The sequence below is a fragment of the Geotrypetes seraphini genome, chromosome 3 (genome assembly GCF_902459505.1).
Source record: "Geotrypetes seraphini chromosome 3, aGeoSer1.1, whole genome shotgun sequence".
NCBI lineage: Eukaryota > Metazoa > Chordata > Amphibia > Gymnophiona > Dermophiidae > Geotrypetes > Geotrypetes seraphini.
In genome coordinates, this window is record NC_047086.1 from 323519865 (window position 1) to 323539728 (window position 19864).

Genomic DNA, 19864 nt, shown 5'->3' on the forward strand with positions numbered 1-19864 from the left:
AGATATCTTACAGATTTACCTAGAGTTAAGAAGCAGTTAAAAACTCATTTATTTGTACAGGCATTTTTTCTTGATGTTTTAATGTATTGTACGCTTGAAGATAGTAAGCATCTATGTTGTACAGTATTGTTTAATGATTTTATGTATGTTTTATTGTAACATGCCTAGGAAGGGGCAGGTTAGAAATGTTTTTTAAATAAAATAAACCACATTAAATACTGCTTATAAAATTACCATCTGTGCAATGACACCATCCATGAAACTCCCTTATTTGGTAGTTAAGCCCTGCCCAGTGAGGGTTCACACTGAGAGCACCCTATAACATAATATAATGTATAATATATAATTATATATCGTACATTATATACATTTCTCCATTTTGGCTTGTAAGTTGTGAGCCAATTTTGGCGTCCTGAGCGTCCCTTACACAAACCTTGATGTGACTCGGTTGCCTTTTTGTTCTCACTATTTTGGGAAAGTATGGCAGGCAGACAGGGACTTGGAAGATAGTTATATGACAGGACTCAAAGCAGATCAAGACAAGCGTCCCCCCCCAATTTAAGTCGATGTCAACAATGTCAAGGCTAGAAGGAGGACCCAGCAGTCATCATCCAAAGGCTTGGCCCACCTGCTGCGCGCTGCATCTGCAACCACAGTCCTCGGCGTATCCTCGCCTGCACTCCGGATGTCTCCATAGGTCATCTCCTCCAATGTGAAGTGTCACTCTCCTCTCAGCGGGTCAAACCTAGATTTCTCCACCGTCTCCGGCCAAGCCTCGCCAGCACGCCGGATGCCCCCACAAGCCATCTCCCCTGACTCCAGTGTCTCTCTCATCTCAGCGGGCCAAACCTCGATCTCTCCCCTGCTGACCTCTGTCCCCTTGCTCTTCACCGGCAGATAAACAACCATCCGAACATACATGTCCTTCTACAAAAAAGATATTAAAAATGACCACTGCCGTTAAGGCCGTTAGCTGTTAGAATCAGTGGTCGTATGAGGGGCAGTGCAAGGAGAATTAGATAAATTGGATAAATAAATAAATTTTTAGGGCCAAAAATTCAAATCAGATCAAAAAACAAAAGAAGAAATTAATTTTTTTAAAAAAATTCTTTATAATTTAACTTTTTGACAAAACGTATTTAGTCAAAAACAAAGAAATAATACAATACCTTTCAAAAAATTCAAAAATACACAAGGAAAACAAATATGCTGAAAAACATCCTTTCAAGAAATTCAAAGATACACCAGGAAAACAAATATGCCAGTTTGTATAATTAGTCCACAATATAGGATGCTAAAGCTGTGAATTTAACTGAAAATTATACAAAGGAAAACAAAGATGTGACCGGGTGGGCTCTGAACTTAACTTCATTGAGCTAATATTGAAGTTTCAGGTCTCACGCAGTAACTACACTTTGCTCTTTGGCAGAAATAAATTTTGACAACTGCTGAGGTTCATAAAACACATATCTATTCCCTTGATAAACCATCACACATTTGCAGGGGTATCTTAGAATGAACGTTGCACCCAACTGCAGAGCCTGGGGGTCTTAAAATAAGAAACTGTTTTCTTCTTTTCTGGGTAGATCATGACATGTCTGGATACATTCTCACTACCTTTGACATAAATGGAATATCTTTATATTTTTCAAAAAAAGCTTAAGCATCCATTCCCTGTCTGAATCAATGGCAAATTGTACAAGCAGCGAAGCAAGTTGCCGGTGTCTTACTATCAGATCTCTCTAAGAAATTTGTTAAATCCAAATTATCAGCAGATAAATTCTGCTGGTTTGGTATTTGATCCTTAACTCTATTTGGTAAATAGTAAATTTTAGAGAGACGCGGATAGGAGGGCTCGGGAACTTAAAAAACTTCAGTCAAATATTTCTTAAAAGTATCATGTGCTGATATAAGTGGTTACTTTGGAAAGTTTATAATCCGAAGATTACATCTCCTAGTCACGTTCTCCAGCAATTCTACTTTGAAGTGGAGATTCCCACTATCCTTAACTCAAGTTAAGGCCTTGGATTCAACAGTTTTTACTCTGGTCTCCTGTCCATCCACTTTATTTTTCAGACTAGATACTCTATTTTTTAAATACAAATTTTCTGAGACAACCGTTGTTTAACGTGTTGTAAGATGCTGCATTTGAGTCCCCAGAGATAATTGTAAATTAGATATTGCTTCCCATAGTGTTTCCATATTAAAAACCCTGGGTCTTTGCATGGGCACAAGCTCAGTTCCAAGGTCCACTGGTAGGATCACAGTACCTGTAGCCTCAACAGGAGTTGCATTCAGCTTAAGGAAATCTTCAGGGATCTGCTGCTTCTCTTCCTCCGAGTGCTCTGATGACTGTCTCAAAGGCTTCTCTGCCCCCCTGCAGAGTCGACTGCCAAACTCTGTTGGTCAGGAAAGAGAACGCTCCGGGCCGTTTCCTCCTCCAACTTCCCCTCTAATGCCCCAGGGCGACTCGGAGGATTCCTCCGGAGATAGAGTTGTTCCCTCGATAGAGAGTGCCAACGCTTCAGCTTGCGCACCTTCCACAGCCAAGGAGTTCTCTGATATCTCGTTCGGGCTCCACGCTCGAGGAGGAGAACGCTCCGGGCCGTTTCCTCCTCCAACTTCCCCTCTAATGCCCCAGGGCGACTCGGAGGATTCCTTCGGAGATAGAGTTGTTACCTCGATAGAGAGTGCCGACGCTTCAGCTTGCGCACCTCCCACAGCCAAGGAGTTCTCCACGCTCGGGCTCCACGCTCAAGGAAGACGTCCATTGGGCCCACTGGTACTGTGGGTTCCTCCAGGAACACCCAGAGCTTGGATTTCCTCTTAATCATCAAAAGTGGTAAGGCATAATTTCCCTCCAGCAAGTCCGTGGCGTCTCAGTACAAGCTACCAGCTGTCATCTTAGTTGAGCTCCGCCCCGTACACAATGAAGAAGAAATTAAATTATAATGCTAAAAGATGCAGGGAAAAACTTAGAAATAAATTCAAAAGAAAAATAAGGAAGGAGTTATGAGAGATGTTTAAATACCTACATAATATAAATGTGCATGAGTCGAGTCTCTTTCATTTGAAGGCATAGGATGAAGTTAAGAGGTGATAGGCTCTGGAGTAATCTGAGGAAATACTTTTTTATGGAAAGGGTGTTAGATGCGTGGAACAGTCTCCTGGAAGAGATGGTGGAAACAGAGACTGTCTGTATTCAAGAGAGCTTGGGATAGGCACGTGGGATCTCTCAGAGAGAGAAAGAGATAATGGTTACTCTGGATGGGCAGACTAGATGGGCCATTTGACCTTTATCTGCCGTCATGTTTCTATGTTTTCTATGGATGACGCTGCCCAGGAGGGAAGTGGGAAGGATGCCTATTTCCTTCTCTCTTCCAACAAAGAGTGGGAGTGGGCCAGGGCTACCCTAGGCCAGCATGGAATATTCCATTTTAGGGGCGGGGAAGTTCTGGCCTGGCACATCGTCCCACTGGACCACCAGGGTTTTGTATAGGTTTGGATATTTGGGGTCCATTGGACCAGCAAGGCTTTCTCTTAGATTTGGGGTCAGGGTCCACTGGAACATTGGGTTTTTTTGGTGTTTTTTTTTTTTTTTTTTTTTGGGGGGGGGGTCAGGGTCCACCAGCACAGAAGAGAATAGTTTTAAGGGTGGTAGGGGGTGGCATGGGAACCCTGTTTGGGGCAGGGTGCTCAGGTTTGTGGAAGAGAAGGGGGTGTCATGAGACACCCTTTCTCTCAACCAGTCCTTCTAATGCTGCTCCGAATGTGAATGAGCCTGACAGCTTTTCTTTTTTTAAAATTTTTGAGCATGCTGCGGGGGTTTGCAGTAATCTCATTTAAATGTGGTCTGCACTAATGGTTTCAGCAACCCCACTGAAAACATAGAGCAGTGGTCTCAAACCCGCAGTCCGGGGGCCACATGCGGCCCACCAGATACTATTTTGAGGCCCTCGGTATGTTTATCATAATCACAAAAGTAAAATAAAACAGTTTCTTCATCGTATGTCTTTTTAGCTATAAATGACAATATTATTATTAACTTCAACCCTATTTGATCAATGGTGTAACACACCAAAACAACCTAAATGCAGGCAACAAGCCAAAATCGATATATCACAATAGCCACCTCTTAGAGACTATGGACCTCAAGTGCTCACGGTTAGCAGCCACTTGAACTAACCCATATGCGAGCTATCATCGGTCCAACCTATCTCAATTGAGGGCTATTATGTACCCCGACTTAGTTCAAGTGGCTGCTAACAGTGAGCACTTGAGATCCATAGTCTCTAAGAGGTGGCTATTGTGATATATCAATTTTGGCTTGTTGCCTGCATTTAGGTTGTTTTGGAATATTATTATTAAGATAGCCAAAAGGAAAGATTTATAAACTATAAAGAGTTTTACCTCATGCAAAATTGTCTTCTTTAATAAGACATTAATTCTTTTTTTCTGAGGCCCTCCAAGGACCTACAAGTCCAAAATGTGGCCCTGCAAAGGGTTTGAGTTTGAGACCACTGCCATAGAGTATCAGGCAGCACACTAATGCCAACGCTAATCGCCTTTAGCATCGGCATTCGGTTTTGAGCATCAGCCCTTCAGATTGTACACCACTCAATCCTGTCATTTCAGTATGGACAATATAGAAAGTTCTCAATAAACTTAAACAAGGTCCTCAAGGGTCACAACCCAGTCAAGTTTTCAAGATTTCATAAGTTTCAAGTTTATTATAAAATTTGATTAATCGCCTATTCCAAATTCTAGGCGATGTACACTAGCCAAAATAACCAAATATGGGTAACAAATCACACAAACATAAATTTAAGCAGATTAAATCAACAAATACAAACATTCCTATACAAAGTTTAAGTCTATTAAATATAGTAACTTATACATACGATATCAAACCAAGAGGGAAAATTATTAAGGAATTACAATCAGTGTTTAATTCAATACATTTAAGGTAAAAACAATAGGAGGGGAAACAAATGTAAATTATAATGAAGTATTGGGTAAAGAGAGACAAAAGCATTTCGTTTACTCATTAAATGCATCTTTAAATTTCATTAGTTTAAGATGATTGTAATAGAAATCCAAGTGATGTTTGTTAGTTTGTAAGTTTAAATGTTATTTCTGATTACACTTGTTGTAAGTTGTAAAAATGAATAAAGAATTAAAAAAAAAAAAAAGATTTTCACACTGAATATGCATGAGATTGATTTGTATGTACTGCTTCTGTTGTATGCAAATAGATCTCATGTATATTCATTGTGGAAATCTTGAAAACCCGATTGGGTTGTGACCCTCAAGGACCGTGGTTGCCCACCGCTAGATGATGCCCAGTTCCCATGTGCGAGTTGTATAAACTAAGCGCATGTTTTATGCCTTTAGGCAGCTACACAATTTTTTTAAAAGCCCTTTTCAGTATCATCCTCGTTAATCAGTCCAGACCAATGGATTGTGGCCCCTCCCCCCTACCGGCAGATGGTGGGAGAAATATTGTTCTCATCCAGTGACATTCTGCAACTCTCCTGCATGCCATTGCCAAAGCAGAAGAGGAAATTTATCACATTTACATTGCGCCCCAATGGAAACCACTTCGGAACATTTCCACAAACCACAAGTAGAATAACTTTTTTACGAGAGGGCAGGAATAGAGCAGGAAAATCTCAGAATTACCCCTGACACCTTAATCTTCCAGGGTGGGTGCTGAACTGGTCTAGCAGGATTCAAGAAAAGGAAATTTAACAAGTATGAATGAATGGATATCTTAAAAATTAGGCAACTAATAAAAATATATGAAAACAAATAATACTGCTTCAAAAATTATTTTGTTGCTTAAAAAATTACAGGAAAAAGTGCAGATGGAAATCACATTATCCATTCAAAGTTTATAGGAATTAATTAGGAGTCACCTAGGCCCTGGGAAATAAGGAGGGTATATAGTAGCCATGAACTGGAATTGAGATTATTATTATTAGAAAGTCTGTTTTTAATCCAGGGCTTTTTCTGTGAGTTGGTTTATCCAGTCATGAAAATAAGAATCATAAAAAAAATGGCTTTGATCATGGTATCTCTTCAGTACAACATAAGTACTATTTCCACAACCAATTAAGCATTGATGCTCAGTGCAGAATGACATGCCCTCTGCTTTTCTCCTTTGTACAGGTATTTGGAGCAGAGATATCAGGTACAAAAGTAACCTGCCTTTGACCGAGATCAACAAAATCCTAAAAAACTTAGAGAGTAAAAAACTCATCAAGGCTGTCAAATCTGTAGCAGTGAGTAAAATCTTGTTTTTGCTATAGAGAATTGTCTGAATTAGATCCAGATATGTACTCGGGTGTGCATATATACAGCCTTAAGCAAACATTTTATGCAGTATTGGTAGCAATGAAAAATGCCAAACAGATCAGTCTCTTTATTGATCTTGTTTGTTGTATGTACATCCTTTTTTTTTTTTTTTTTTTTTTTTAAATCTCTAGCAAGTTCCTCTGTTTGTCTTTTGCTTTTCCCAATCAGTTGGAGCATTTCTCTGTTATGGGATACGATGTCATGAACCACCTTTTCTTACTTACCTGGAGATTTTCTCCATGTTATACCCTGTATCTCCACCAGCTTGCTATTAGCCAGGGGACATAGGTCACTGCTCTCTCTGGAGCCCAGTATGCAGACCGCCTGTACATGGCCATTAGCTGGTACTACTGGGTCTCAATTGTTTCTTCGTACAGTATAATTTTACTTGTCACATGTACACAGACTCGTACTCCTCAACAAATCCTATGTAAATAATTCAGTCTGGCTTGCAAGATTGTATTCCATGAAAGTACTTCAGGTTGCAATACACTGGGTCATTGTGTATTACATTAAAGAAGCTAGTCTATCAATGGAAATTGTACAGTAGTTGAGATACGAGGGGATGCTGAAAACTTCTCAGCCCAGGCAAGAAGAGAATATAACATGGAGCCATGAAACTTACAAGTTATTCCACATATTCATCCTTAAGTTCAACACACTTAGCACATCATGTCTGAAGTTTCTGTAACCAACCCTTCCAAAAAAAAATACTCTTGTCTGGTGTGAAAACATAAAAGTTAAAGCTATAATACCAATAAATTTGCTCCATTAAGCAAATTAAGCAAAAATAATAGCAATTTTTTTAAAAATAGAGCTTTTGTGAATCGGTGGCTTTGAGATGGGCTTTAAAAAGTTTTTAAAAATAATTTACTGATCACACAATCAAATTCATGGGAAAAACTTCAATTTGCAGAGTTTTTCCAACATTAGGTTTTTCTGAACAACCCTAACCCATCAGCCTTGGCCCTTAGTTTAGAACAGTGGTTCCCAACCCTGTCCTGGAGGACCACCAGGCCAATCGGGTTTTCAGGCTAGCCCTAATGAATATGCATGAGAGAGATTTGCATGTAATGGAAGTGACAGGTATGCAAATCTGCTTCATGCATATTCATTAGGGTTAGCCTGAAAACCCGATTGGCCTGGTGGTCCTCCAGGACAGGGTTGGGAACAATTGGTTTAGAAAGAAGCTTCAGGAGACAGGAACAGCTCAGAATAGCCTTATTTTTGTATGTGCCTGCCTGCCTCCCCACCATTCAAAAATTCTTGTATGCAAAGAAAATGGTTTGTTTTAAAAGTGGATATGGGCTTCTAAAACTAAATACAATAAAACCTTGGCTTGCGAGCATAATTCGTTCCAGAAGCATGCTTGTAATCCAAAGCACTCATATATCAAAGCAAATTTCCCCATAGGAAATAATGGAATCTCAGATGATTCATTCCACAACCCAAAAACTTTAATACAAAATACTATAAGTACTTGTATTGCAAGACCTCGCTCATTTAGAACAGTCACTACACTCCTGCAGCGTCAGAGAGAGAAGAACCATCGGCTCAGTTGTGATGATGTGACACATGTATACTGTATGTATTGTATTGCAAGACTTTGCTTGTTTAGAACAGTCACTACACTCTTGAAGTGTCTGAGAGAGAAGAACCATTGGCTCAGTTGTCATGGTGTATATTGTATGTACTTGTATTGCAAGACATTGCTTGTATATCAAGTTAAAATTTAATCAAATGTTTTGCTTGTCTTGCAAAACACTTGCAAACCAAGTTACTTGCAATCTAATGTTTTACTGTATATGGAAATATATATTCTTATTTTGACAGGCCTCAAAGAAAAAAGTTTACATGTTATACAACCTCCAGCCAGACCGGTCCGTGACTGGTGGAGCCTGGTACAGTGACCAAGATTTTGAATCAGAATTTGTAGAAGTGCTAAACCAACAGTGTTTTAAGTTCTTGCAGACAAAGGTCAGTACCTACTACAGAGAACTTAGTCTTTTTTTTCACAAGCAAACAAATAATTTGCTTCTAAAAATTAGTGGAGCTGGTGGAATAGTACCTTGAAAGTGCTGCATTCTTTCATATGAGGGAGAGATGTTTGATTCTTGATCTAACAATTGCTTTATGGCTACCTAGAGCTGCTGCTACTGCAATGTTCACAGGCCTCTGAAGAAAGCAGTGATACACTGAGAATATTTGTACAACAGAGCTTCTAGGCAAGAAAGGTACATGGGAGCATACGTATGTTGCAACTGTTTTCTCCAAGGACAAGCAGGATTGAAATCCTAACCTATGGGTGACGTCAGCAGTGGAGCCGGAAACAGCAGCTTTTTCTAGAAGCCTTTGAGTAGGTTTACTGTGCATACGTACCTGTTCCCACCTGCTACTGAGGTCAGTTTCACTGGTTTCCATTTAGTGTAGACATTTCTGCAGAGCTAATTGAACATATTTTTCAATGCAGTCATCTCAGTACCTGGGTTTGTTTGTTTTTTTTAATCTCTTAAATTTTTATAGAAACCAAAGAAGAATAGTTTGCTAAAACTATTAATCTTACTCATACTCGTTAAAACAACATGAGTAATTAATACAAAATCTCTTTATTTCCTTTTAACTAAAATTATAATATTCCCCCCCACAAAAAAAACCCCAAAATATCTTTCCCTGGTAAAGACCATCAGTAGCAGCCAAAGCCATTTAGAACGCAACATTCCAGTGCAAAAGGAACATGAGTCTTGACCAGTGGGTTATTCATCTCTACCCACAAGTTTTTGCAGAAGGAATCATCTACAGCTTTTCAGCTTCACTTCCTTGTGTCAATGGGCAGTCCCCATCTGTTTTTCCTTCTGCAAGGGAGATGAGAAGGTATCATAGAGGGTCTAGTAGCACAATATCTCGCCAATTACCTAGAAGACCACCACATCCTACACCACAGGTGTCAAAGTCGGTCCTCGAGGGCCAGAATCCAGTCGGGTTTTCAGGATTTCCCCAATGAATCTGCATGAGATCTATTTGCATGCACTGCTTTCAATGCATATTCATTGGGGAAATCCAGAAAACCCGACTGGATTCCGGCCCTCGAGGAGGGACTTTGACACCCCTGTCCTACACCCTACTCAATCCGGATTCAGAACCAATCACAGTACTGAAACACTTCTGGTTTCCCTACTAGACATAGCCTGTCAGCACCTCAGCAAAGGAAATAAGTTACTAATCATCCAACTCGATCTTTCAGCAGCATTCGACTTAGTTGACCATTCCATATTACTCCAGATACTAGATGCCATAGGAATATCAGGTAATGTTCTCAACTGGTTCCAAGGATTCCTCAAAACAAGATCATACAGAGTCAAGTCAAATGATCTTCTATCCGACTCATGGTCAAACCCCTGCGGAGTTCCACAAGGATCCCCTCTATCACCCATACTTTTCAACCTCTTCATAGCATCCCTAGGCACGGCCCTAGACGCCCTAAACATTACTTCCTTCAGCTACGCGGATGATATAACCATCCTCCTCCCCTTCGACATCCAAGACCCCACCTCCAACGGACGCCTGAAAACAACATTGGAAACTGTAGAAAAATGGATGACGAACCACAAGTTAAAACTGAATGCGGAGAAAACCAAATTCCTACTACTAGAGAAGGAACAAAAACCATCCCTAACAGAACTAGATGTAAACACAATCAAATATCCAATACAGAATACTCTCAAAATTCTGGGAACACACCTAGACAGAGGCTGCACAATGCAAACACAAATACACAATACCATAAAAAAAGCATTCTTCACCATGCAAAACCTAAGAAAAATAAGAAAATTCTTTTCCAAAGAACACTTCAAGATCATTCTACAATCCCTCATACTCAGCTCCTTAGATTACTGCAACAGCCTCTACTTACCTTGCCCAAATACTATGATAAAACAACTTCAGACCGTTCAGAACACAGCTATCAGACTCATCTACTCGCTCAGCAAATTCGACCACGTCACACCTGCCTATGTAGACTCTCACTGGCTTCTGATAAAAGCAAGAACTCAATTCAAACTCTACTGCTTACTTTTCAAAGTAACCCATGGTATGGCCCCCAATTACCTGAACAACCGTCTTTGCCGCTACCGACTACCCAGATCAAGAAGAACTCAGAATCTTTTCACCTTCCCCCCTCACAATGGTACCCGACGTAAGAAACTTTACGACAGCCTTCTAGCAACTCAGGCAGCGAAAATTGACCCCACCATCACCAAACTGATGATCAAAACAACAGACATCAAAGTGTTTCGGAAAGAAATCAAAACATTTCTTTTCAAAAAACACGTCCTTACTTAATATTCCCCTCCCCAATCGCACATGCACTCTCCCCAGCAAATAACACACTAGTCATCCCCTTGAACCTCATTTACGAAAAATATCCAAACTCCTAAATAAGCATCTCCCTTAGGTATCCATTTAACCTTCTCCTAAATAAGCATCTCCCTTAGGTATCCACTTAACTGATTCCTTCAAAGTTAGGTATCTTTCTTCAGTTGCCTATATTGTTTTCCCCACTGAACCTTGTAACTACTTGAACCCTGTCAAGTTATTCTATCGATAAATCCAGATATCTTATACTTGTATTTCTATACCACAACATGTAATTTACTTAAATCGTTGTAATGTAATTCTCTCGGTAATGTCCTGATCTCTTTTAACTGTAATCCGCTTAGAACCGCAAGGCACAGGCGGAATAGAAATCACAAATGTAATGTATCTTTCTTCTACTCTGCAACTTGAGTTATTTTCAGGTTGTTAATCCAAAGTTCAAGGCTTCACGGTGCCCAAGAAGTTCCAAGGATTTCTGCAACAGCTCTGCAACAGCTTGGAAGAAGATACAGCCTCTAGTTCAGAGGGCTGTAGCTGGGGGGGGGGGGGGGGGAGGAGGCGCAAGGCAACCCTTTTGCAGGGCACCTACCTAACTGGCCTGCATTAACACTTAGAATAGCTCGGGGTGTGTTCCCCTAAGAGCTCAGTTCATTCCTGATTTATCAGATGCTTGAGCGCAGATTCAGTGGCCCCATGTTGGTCCAGACAGAGGGCTGAAGCAGTTGCCAGCTGCATCCTCCCCCCGAAGACACGTGAGAAGCTAGTGTGGTCGAGGGTTTCAGGCTCTAAGAGTCTGTCTAAAAGCAGCCAAAGAGACAAGCTTCTAGAGGATTTTATATGCTTGTCTGAGGCAAAAATCATCTCCTTTATCTAGCTACAGTGTGAGTTGGTGCAGACACAGAACCAGGCAGTTTTTTTGGGTACAGTCTATTACTGTCTATGGGAGACTTCGGGATGGTTCAAAAACAGATGTTTTGAGGGTCTTGGGGGCTTTCTTGGATCTCCTACCTCCAAAAACCTCTTTTCTGAGTTTTGAAACTTCTACCTAGCTCTCCCAATCTGTTTTATGGTGCCAAAATGTGACCGCAAAGGCCATATTGGATTTTCCAATTTTATTTCAAAAGCCTCTTATCTGCCTCATAATACTTCGATTTTACTAAGAATTGATTTATATGGACTTCCCAGGCCTTTCTACCCCTATATCAGGCCAGTTTTGTACTGGATGGCTAGCTGAGGAGAGTCTATGTGCTGTGGGGCATGTGAGATGGGGCTGAGAACGCTGGGCTTAGCCCCCTCTGGTCCCTCCAGGGTTTTGTAGTTGCAGGAAGCTTGAATATTGGGTCAATAATCCCTCCTAGAGCTCTCAAATTGTGATTTGGCATCATCAGTGAAACGCAAATGCGCAGACACCTTAGAACCCTTCGAGGTAAGAACCTAATCTTCCCATGTAGGTTATTTCAAATTTCTTCAAGTTATATATGTGTCCCATACTCTGAAAGATAATCATTCTTCCTATTCTCTGGGCTCTTAATTTTGACAATAAGCAAATAGTCTTATTTGTGCAATACTGAGTCCATTGTTGGTGTATTGATTTGTTTCTAGAATTGGGCCAAGAGTATCTTGCCTGCAGTGAAAAGTTAGTTGGCAAATTTATGACTTGCTGCCTTTGCTACTAGTGCTTTGAAATGTAGGAGGCAGCTGTCAGCTGTACAAAGATAAGAGATGTGTGTAATTTGTTGCATCAGGGTACAACAAATTACATACATCTCTTGTTCCAATATTGTTGCACTTTAAGGCAGGACTGCCAAATGTGATAAATCCCCCTTGTCCGCCATATTGCCTCCAACACAGAGTGGATCCTGTGTTAAACAGCTGATGCAATCTTACTGGTCCTGCATGACAGCAGCAGATGGGAACAGATATGGGTATTTGGTGAGCCAAAAACCACTAGATAAAATTGGTAGGATACTGCTTTCAATGCCAGGCCCTGTCAGTGACATTACTCATAGGTAAAGATTCAGGTCCTGCTGTCCTTGGAGAACACCTGCTAAAAATAAGCAATGTAACTTTATTTTTTAAAGACAACATATAGTAGATACATATGCACCTTAATGAAATTATCATAGGGAATGTATGCCTATATGTGTAATCTACTCCAAGGCAGGTTTAATTGTGTGCATGTGTGGAGGGGTTAGAACAGGCACATTATGCAATTCTTTCACCAGAGGTGCCAATTCTGCCCCTTCCCTGCCTATTCTCTATCCCCAGCAACACCTCACACATGTTATGAGGAAATACGCCCCCTGGGACAGCGATAACTCTCTGGGATCCAGAGTCTGCTGAGAAAGTCAGCTTGTATATTCTCTACTCCAGTCACGTGGGCAGCTGAAAAGGCCTGCAAGTGGGATTCTGCCCACTGGAATGACATCCGTGCTCCAAACGAAGGGGAGCACTTCTGGTGCCTCCCTGTATGTTCATGTAAGCCATTGCAGTGGCATTGTCTGAAAACACCCTGACAGAGAAGACTGCAACTGCATCAAGGCCAACTGAATAGCTCTCAGTTCCAGAAAATTTATGGACCAATTGCTTTCTGATGGGGACCACCTGCCTTGGAGAAGGTGGCTGCAGCAGAGGGCCACCCAGCTGCAGAGACTGGCATTGGTTGTGAGGATCACCCATGAGTGGATTCTGAGAGGCATGCCCGTCACCAAGTTCTCTCCATGGAGCCATGAATGTAATCTGTGCTTCGCCTCTGCTGTCCAGGAGAGCTGCGTCTGCAGGGCGTGATGTTGCAGAGACCATCTGGAAAGAAGGGAGTACTGGAGAGGGTGCATAAGAGTCCGCGCCTGTGGTAGTACCTCCAAGGAGGCTGCCGTCGAGCCCAGCACTTGTGAATAATGCCAGGCCGAGGGGCTGAGAAGAGCCAAAATCTCTAGGATCTGCTTCCTGAGCTTATGTTTGCATGGCTCGGGAAGAGGAACATGGCCCTGTACCATGTCAAAGCGGACTCCCAGATATTCCAAGCACTGGGTCGGCTGCAGCTAACTTTTGCAAAAGTTGACTATCCAGCCCAGGCCCTGAAAGAGATTCACCACTTGCTGAACTGTGTGTTCATCGTCCTCCAGAGAGGGGCTCTGATCAGGCATTCATTCAAGTAAGGATGCGCCTGGATACCCATCCTGTTAAAGTGAGCTGCTATAACCACCATCACCTTGGTAAAGGTGTGGGGAGCTGTGTTTAAATTGAAAGGGTGCGCCACAAACTGGGAGTGTTGGTAGAGAATGTGAAATCTCAGATATCTCCTGTGAGCTGGAAAGATGGGGATGTGAAGATATGCCTCTGTCAAATCCAGAGAGGCCAGGAATTCTCCTGGAATTACCACCACAATGATGGAGCGGACCATTTCCATGCAAAAGCGGGAGTCCTATAAGGACTCGTTTACAGATTTCAAATCCAGAATGGGCCTCCAATCTTCTGTGCCTTTCTTTGGTACTATGAAGTATAATGAGTATCTGCCTGAGCCTGATTCTTCATTGGGAACTGGTTCTATGGCACAAATGGCTAAAAGACATTGCACTGTCACACTGACTCTGGCCTCCTTTTCTGGCTGTCTAGTGGGAGAGTCGAACAGATCTGGAGAGGGCTAAACTCAATCTTGTGCCCTTCTCTGATAATGTATAGAACCCAGCAGTCAGACAAAATGTATTCCCATTTTTCCCAGAATGCTGTCAGTCACCCCCCGTTATGAGGAGTGGCCATCGTCCTGGCGTCATTGCTGCTTCTTAGATGCCAAGCCACCCTAGGAACCCGCAGTCTGCTGGTGCCTGCAACTGCCAAATCTCTGTCTGGACCCCTCAAAGGGCCTCTGAGAGGAGCAGCTGGAGGAAAATTGGTGGAATCTCCTAAAGGCATGAAAATTGCCTCTACTGCCCCTGGCAGGGTGATGATTCCTACTATCTGGGAGAGATTTGGGGTGGCGATCCACCACACAGGCCATGAGGTCATCTAGCCCTTTGCCAAACAGCATCTGCCCCTTAAAGGGTAATCTGAGAGTGGCCTTGGAGGCTGAATCGCCTGCCCACTGTCTGATCCAGAGCATCTGGCAGGCAGAAATGGAATTTATAATAATAAAATGCTAAGCGCACATGCGCACTCTTACTGCGTGCTTCCCTGATCTCTGATCTGTTGGGCTGTGGCAATAAGAATGCGCATGCACGCATCTAAGGATCGGCCAGGTAACATGCCGTGACTCCCCCCCCCCCCCGCTACCAACCCTACCTGGCACACCACTAACACGGCACACCAGAAACCCCCGTTGACCTTCCCAGCCGACCCTCCCACTGCTACACAGCCAACAAACCTCGCAGCTCCAGCAGCGTCCCAGGCACAGTAAACACCGCTGCTTCGCGGTCTTCTACTGGCCTAATTTCCTCAGCCGTGTCCCTGATGACGTTTACTGTGCCTGGGATGCTGCTGGAGCTGCAAGGTTTGTCGGCTGTGTAATAGTGGGAGGGTTAACGGGGGTTTCTGGTGTGCCGGATAGGGTCGGTGCAGGTGAGGGGAGAGGGGGGGGTTAAAAACATGCTGCTCAGGGAGATGGGAGGCAGGCAGGCAGTCTGACATCGGGGGTGGGGGGGTTTCAATGGAAGGGGGATGGGAGGCAGGCAGGCTGGCATCGGGGGGGGTTCAATGGAAGGGGGATGGGAGGCAGGCTGGCATCGGGGGTGTGTGAGGGTTTCAATGGAAGGCAGGCAGGCTGGCATCGGGGGGGTGGGGTGCTTTCCATGGAAACATGCTGCTCAGGGGGATGGGAGGCAGGCAGGCAGGCTGGCATAGGGGGGTTCAATGGAAGGGGGATGGGAGGCAGGCAGGCATCGTAGGGAGTGTGGGGGGGCCTCTCAATGGAAACATGCTGTTCAGGGGGATGAGAGGCAGGCAGGCTGGCATCGGGGGGTGGGTTTTTTTAATGGAAATATGCGGCAGGCAGGCAGACTGACATCGGGGGGGTTAAATGGAAACATGTTGCTCAGGGGGATGGGAGGCAGGCAGGCTGGCATCAAGGATGGGGGTGGGACAAAGTCTGGAAGATAATGATGGGGACATAAGAAGGAGGCACTGGGGGCACTAAGGACATAGGATGCCCTTAGGGCACTAAGCAGGACAGAGGCACTGGGGGCACTAAGGACACGGGAAGGAAGCACTGGGGGCACTAAGGACATAGGAAGAAGGCACTGGGGGCATTAAGGACACAGTACGCTGGCACTGGGGCACTAAGGACACAGTATGCAGGCACTGGAGCACTAAGGACACAGTACAGAGGCACTGGGGGCACTAAGGACATGGGAAGGAAGGCACTGGGGGCATTATGGACACAGGAAGGAGGTAATGGGGACACTAAGGATGTAGGAAGGGGTACTAAGGACATGGGAAGGAGGCACTAGGGACACAATGGACATAGGAAGGAGGCACTGAAGGCACAAAGGACATAGGGAGAGACACACATAGAAAAAATGACAGACAGGCAGCGTGCAAGGAGAGAGAGATAAAGAAAAAAAACCCAGACAGACAGACATCTACTCTAGCACCCGCTAATGTAACAGGCTTAAAGACTAGTAGGCCATAATCTTACTCAGGACTATGATGATGTCATAAAGAGCATAAACCACATAATCCACACCCTCCTTAAACATATGGGGACAGGAATTCCCCAGCTCCGAAGGACTAGTCTGTAGCCTGGTATGGCAGGCACGGGCTACAAAGGAGGCAGCTCCTGCAGCTTTGATACCCAAAGCCAGCGCTTTGTTTTTTAAGGATCGCATCTACCTTATGGTCCTGTGTATCCTTCAGCATCACTCCACCCTCACTTGGAAGGGAGGTACGCTTGTGTCACTGTGGAGTCCACAGCTTATACTCATGTAATTGTGATGTACCTTAAGTGAGCCATTGTAGGTTTTTTGTTTTTGTATTGATATAGGCAGAAGCAGCTCGAGACAGTAAGCAGAGCCCCATGATTCAAAGGAATAGTTCATTTGCATCGTCGCATGAGGTGTGGAAATTCATCTGTGAGCTGGGCATCAGCAAGGTGAGGCAGCCAGTGATATCAGTTCGCCTCAAACCAAGTCAATATAAAAGAACCTTTTGTTTTCTAAAAATATTTATCAGTGACTGCAATAAGTACTCATTCATGACTAGGATTGGTTTTCCTGTTAGAGCCCTTGTATCACATTACTGTATTTGATTATACACACAAAAGAAACATAGGTGAAAATTGAAGGATTGTGGAGATCATTGAATGAAAACTTCCCAGTTTGTATGTAGTGCACTTTGATCTCCTTATGTGTCTACTCTCAGACTTGTTTCAAGTTCACCCCCAGGAGTTGTTTGTATGTCACGCACAGCCCTGTTTTATGGCTTCTTTTCCCCTCATGCTTGCAGTTTAAAAAATGGAGTGTCTTATGGTTGATGCCTTTTTTAAAAATTCCATATCTAATCTTTGCTTTACACGCTAGGTAGAATTGTCAATGGATGATATTGAAACCATTCTCAACACGTTAATTTATGATGGTAAAGTAGAGATGACCATTATTGCTGCTAAAGAAGGAACAGTGGGCAGCGTGGACGGGCAGATGAAACTGTATCGAGCAGTCAATCCCATCATCCATCCCACTGGCATCATGCGAACACCTTGTGGCCTCTGTCCGGTGAGTGAACTCCGACGCGTACTGACAACAAAGTTGCTGTGTGCTCTGAACAGAGTCCTGGGTGGCTTAGGAGTACAGAGCCTTTTATCTCCATTGGACTGGGGTTGATGAGCTGTGAGAAAGGAGATGCTGATTTAAATTTCATTCCCAGTAGATGAGTATCAGAGGGGCCTTCATTTTTTTTCCCCTCTTATGGGAGATAAGCTTTAGTAAGTCAAATTATTTGGAATCTTAGCAGGAAAACCAAAGTTGGATGTTTCAAGTTTATTAGGATTTTATATACCGCCTATCAAGGTTATCTAAGCGGTTTTTACAATCAGGTACTCAAGCATTTTCCCTATCTGTCCCGGTGGGCTCACAATCTATCTAACGTACCTGGGGCTATGGAGGACTGAGTGACTTGCCCAAGGTCACAAGGAGCAGCGTGGGGTTTGAAGCCACAACCCCAGGGTGCTGAGGCTGTAGATGGGAATGGAATCTAAACAACCTTCTCGCCCACTCTAGGGAAGCTTATTCTGTGGACTTTAGTTTATTAGAGCTACAACATACTGCTGCTAAAGCAGCATCAATTTTCATAACTGTTCTCTAACCTCTTAATGAAAGAAATTAGATATGGTTTTATATATATTTGATGTCTTCACAACATGCAGATTTTGGATGGGCTTAAAATTGTATCCATCCAACAAACATTTGAAGTTAAAGCTATGGGGAAATTGTTTTGAATGTTGCTGTCACGGAAGTTGACTCGCACTCTGTGACTGGTTCACATTCATTCTTGCCACTAGTTTGCTTTGTAGTCATGAAAAACAAATTTTGCTGTTTAAAGCAGCAGTACAAGTAAAATAAACCCCTTACATTATTTATTTATTTGCATTTATGGAGGTTTTGGTGTTTGTTTCCAATAAACCATTACATGGCTACTCCTAAACACATGTATGCAGTATTGAATTGGTGGAAATTGTAGACCGGACTCTCCTGCTATTCATCCTGTCTGTGTACCTCCGGCCTAAGTCAACTTACCACCCTTTACCTCTGGGCAGTGGAGTAATGGTGACATTGCTTCTTTATCCTCAGTCTGTTGGAAGTATTCACGGGTCCTTGCTGCCACATTGGTACTAATCCATCCCAGCACTGTATTTTCCATTTGGTTTTAACTTGCATCTTTTCTCAGTAGTTTAAGGTGAATTACATTCAGATATAGTAGGTATTTCCTGTTCTTGGAAGGCTTACAATCAAAGGTTGTACCTGAGTGACTTGCTCAAGATCAGAAGGAGCAATGGTGGGGTTTGAAACAGGCTTCCCTTGTTCTCAGCATGATGCTCAAACCTTTAGGCTACTCCTTCTCCTGATATGGTAGTGATAACCTTGATTCTGATATTAAGTGTTTGTCAATTTTTCTTTTCTTAGGTTTTTGACGACTGCCATGAAGGTGGTGAAATTTCCCCATCAAACTGTACATATATGACAGAGTGGCTAGAATTTTAATAACAAAACATAAAACTTTGAAACATAGCTATACCTCCCAACCTAGCTTCAGCGAAGCAGTTTGCGTTTTTAATCCAAGAACAAAGGTGATCCTTTCTGACAAGCAGGACATTGACATTGACCTTCCTGGTCTGATGCTTGACTTTAATTTTGACAGAGCAAATATTTATTTTCTTTTTATCCAAAGAAACATTTATTTTGTTAACCTTGATGAATGCTGATGGTGTGGACTTGGAAGTTTATCCATATAAAGGCTACCTACTCGGGATACAAAGGAAACCACAATGAATAGGATTTATAAACTCTCTAAAAGGTAATTGTTGCCAAACATAGTATTCAGGTGAAATTTAGCTGGAGTACTTAATAGGAAGGCTGAACTGGAACCTTCAAGTGCAGATGAAGCCTTTGATTGTCATCATCCTCAAGACTTGATCAAAATAAACTTCATGTATTTTACTCAACTGTAACACACAATACATAGTCTCAAAGTATACTTGGTAACATTAACTGTTTTTCAAAGTCATTCCACTCAAACTTTTAAAGTTAAATGGTTTAAATTATCCCCAAGATGTAACCTGACAGTCTTAGGTCAGGAATGCCTTTTTCCTAGCATTAAAATGTTTAATTCAAAAGAAACTTTCAAGTCCAAAGGTAATATATTGTTTTTAAACAGTGCAATTCTTCTGTGTTGCAATTTGTAACTTTGCAGAAGGGGAGAGAATAATGTAAAGGGTTTTAAAAAAAGTAGCAGTAATTTACATAATTTTACTCTCAGAATTAAGTTCTGAGAAAATGCCAGTTAAAAGGATTTCTCCTTTTATTCCTGGACTGATCATAGCTCAGATTACCAGTTGGGTACTTTAAATTTTGATACAGTAAATCAAGAAAATCATTTAAGTATATATTGTTTTAATTATATTTCTGTGATATAAGTAATAGCTGCAGTGATT

At 42.4% G+C, this 19864-nt stretch overlaps 1 protein-coding gene across 1 annotated transcript in view; it reads left to right on the plus strand.

The window, feature by feature from the left end:
- POLR3F (RNA polymerase III subunit F) overlaps positions 1–19375 on the plus strand; it is a 52316-nt gene extending 32941 nt beyond the window's left edge. Inside the window, exons 5-10 of the mRNA XM_033937447.1 lie at positions 6172–6284; positions 8191–8334; positions 16703–16810; positions 17238–17429; positions 18837–18914; positions 18962–19375. Of these exons, the coding sequence (XP_033793338.1) occupies positions 6172–6284; positions 8191–8334; positions 16703–16810; positions 17238–17429; positions 18837–18914 (635 nt within the window). The 3' untranslated portion in view covers positions 18962–19375. The remainder of the gene's footprint in view (positions 1–6171; positions 6285–8190; positions 8335–16702; positions 16811–17237; positions 17430–18836; positions 18915–18961) is intronic.
- Positions 19376–19864: the final 489 nt, after the last annotated feature.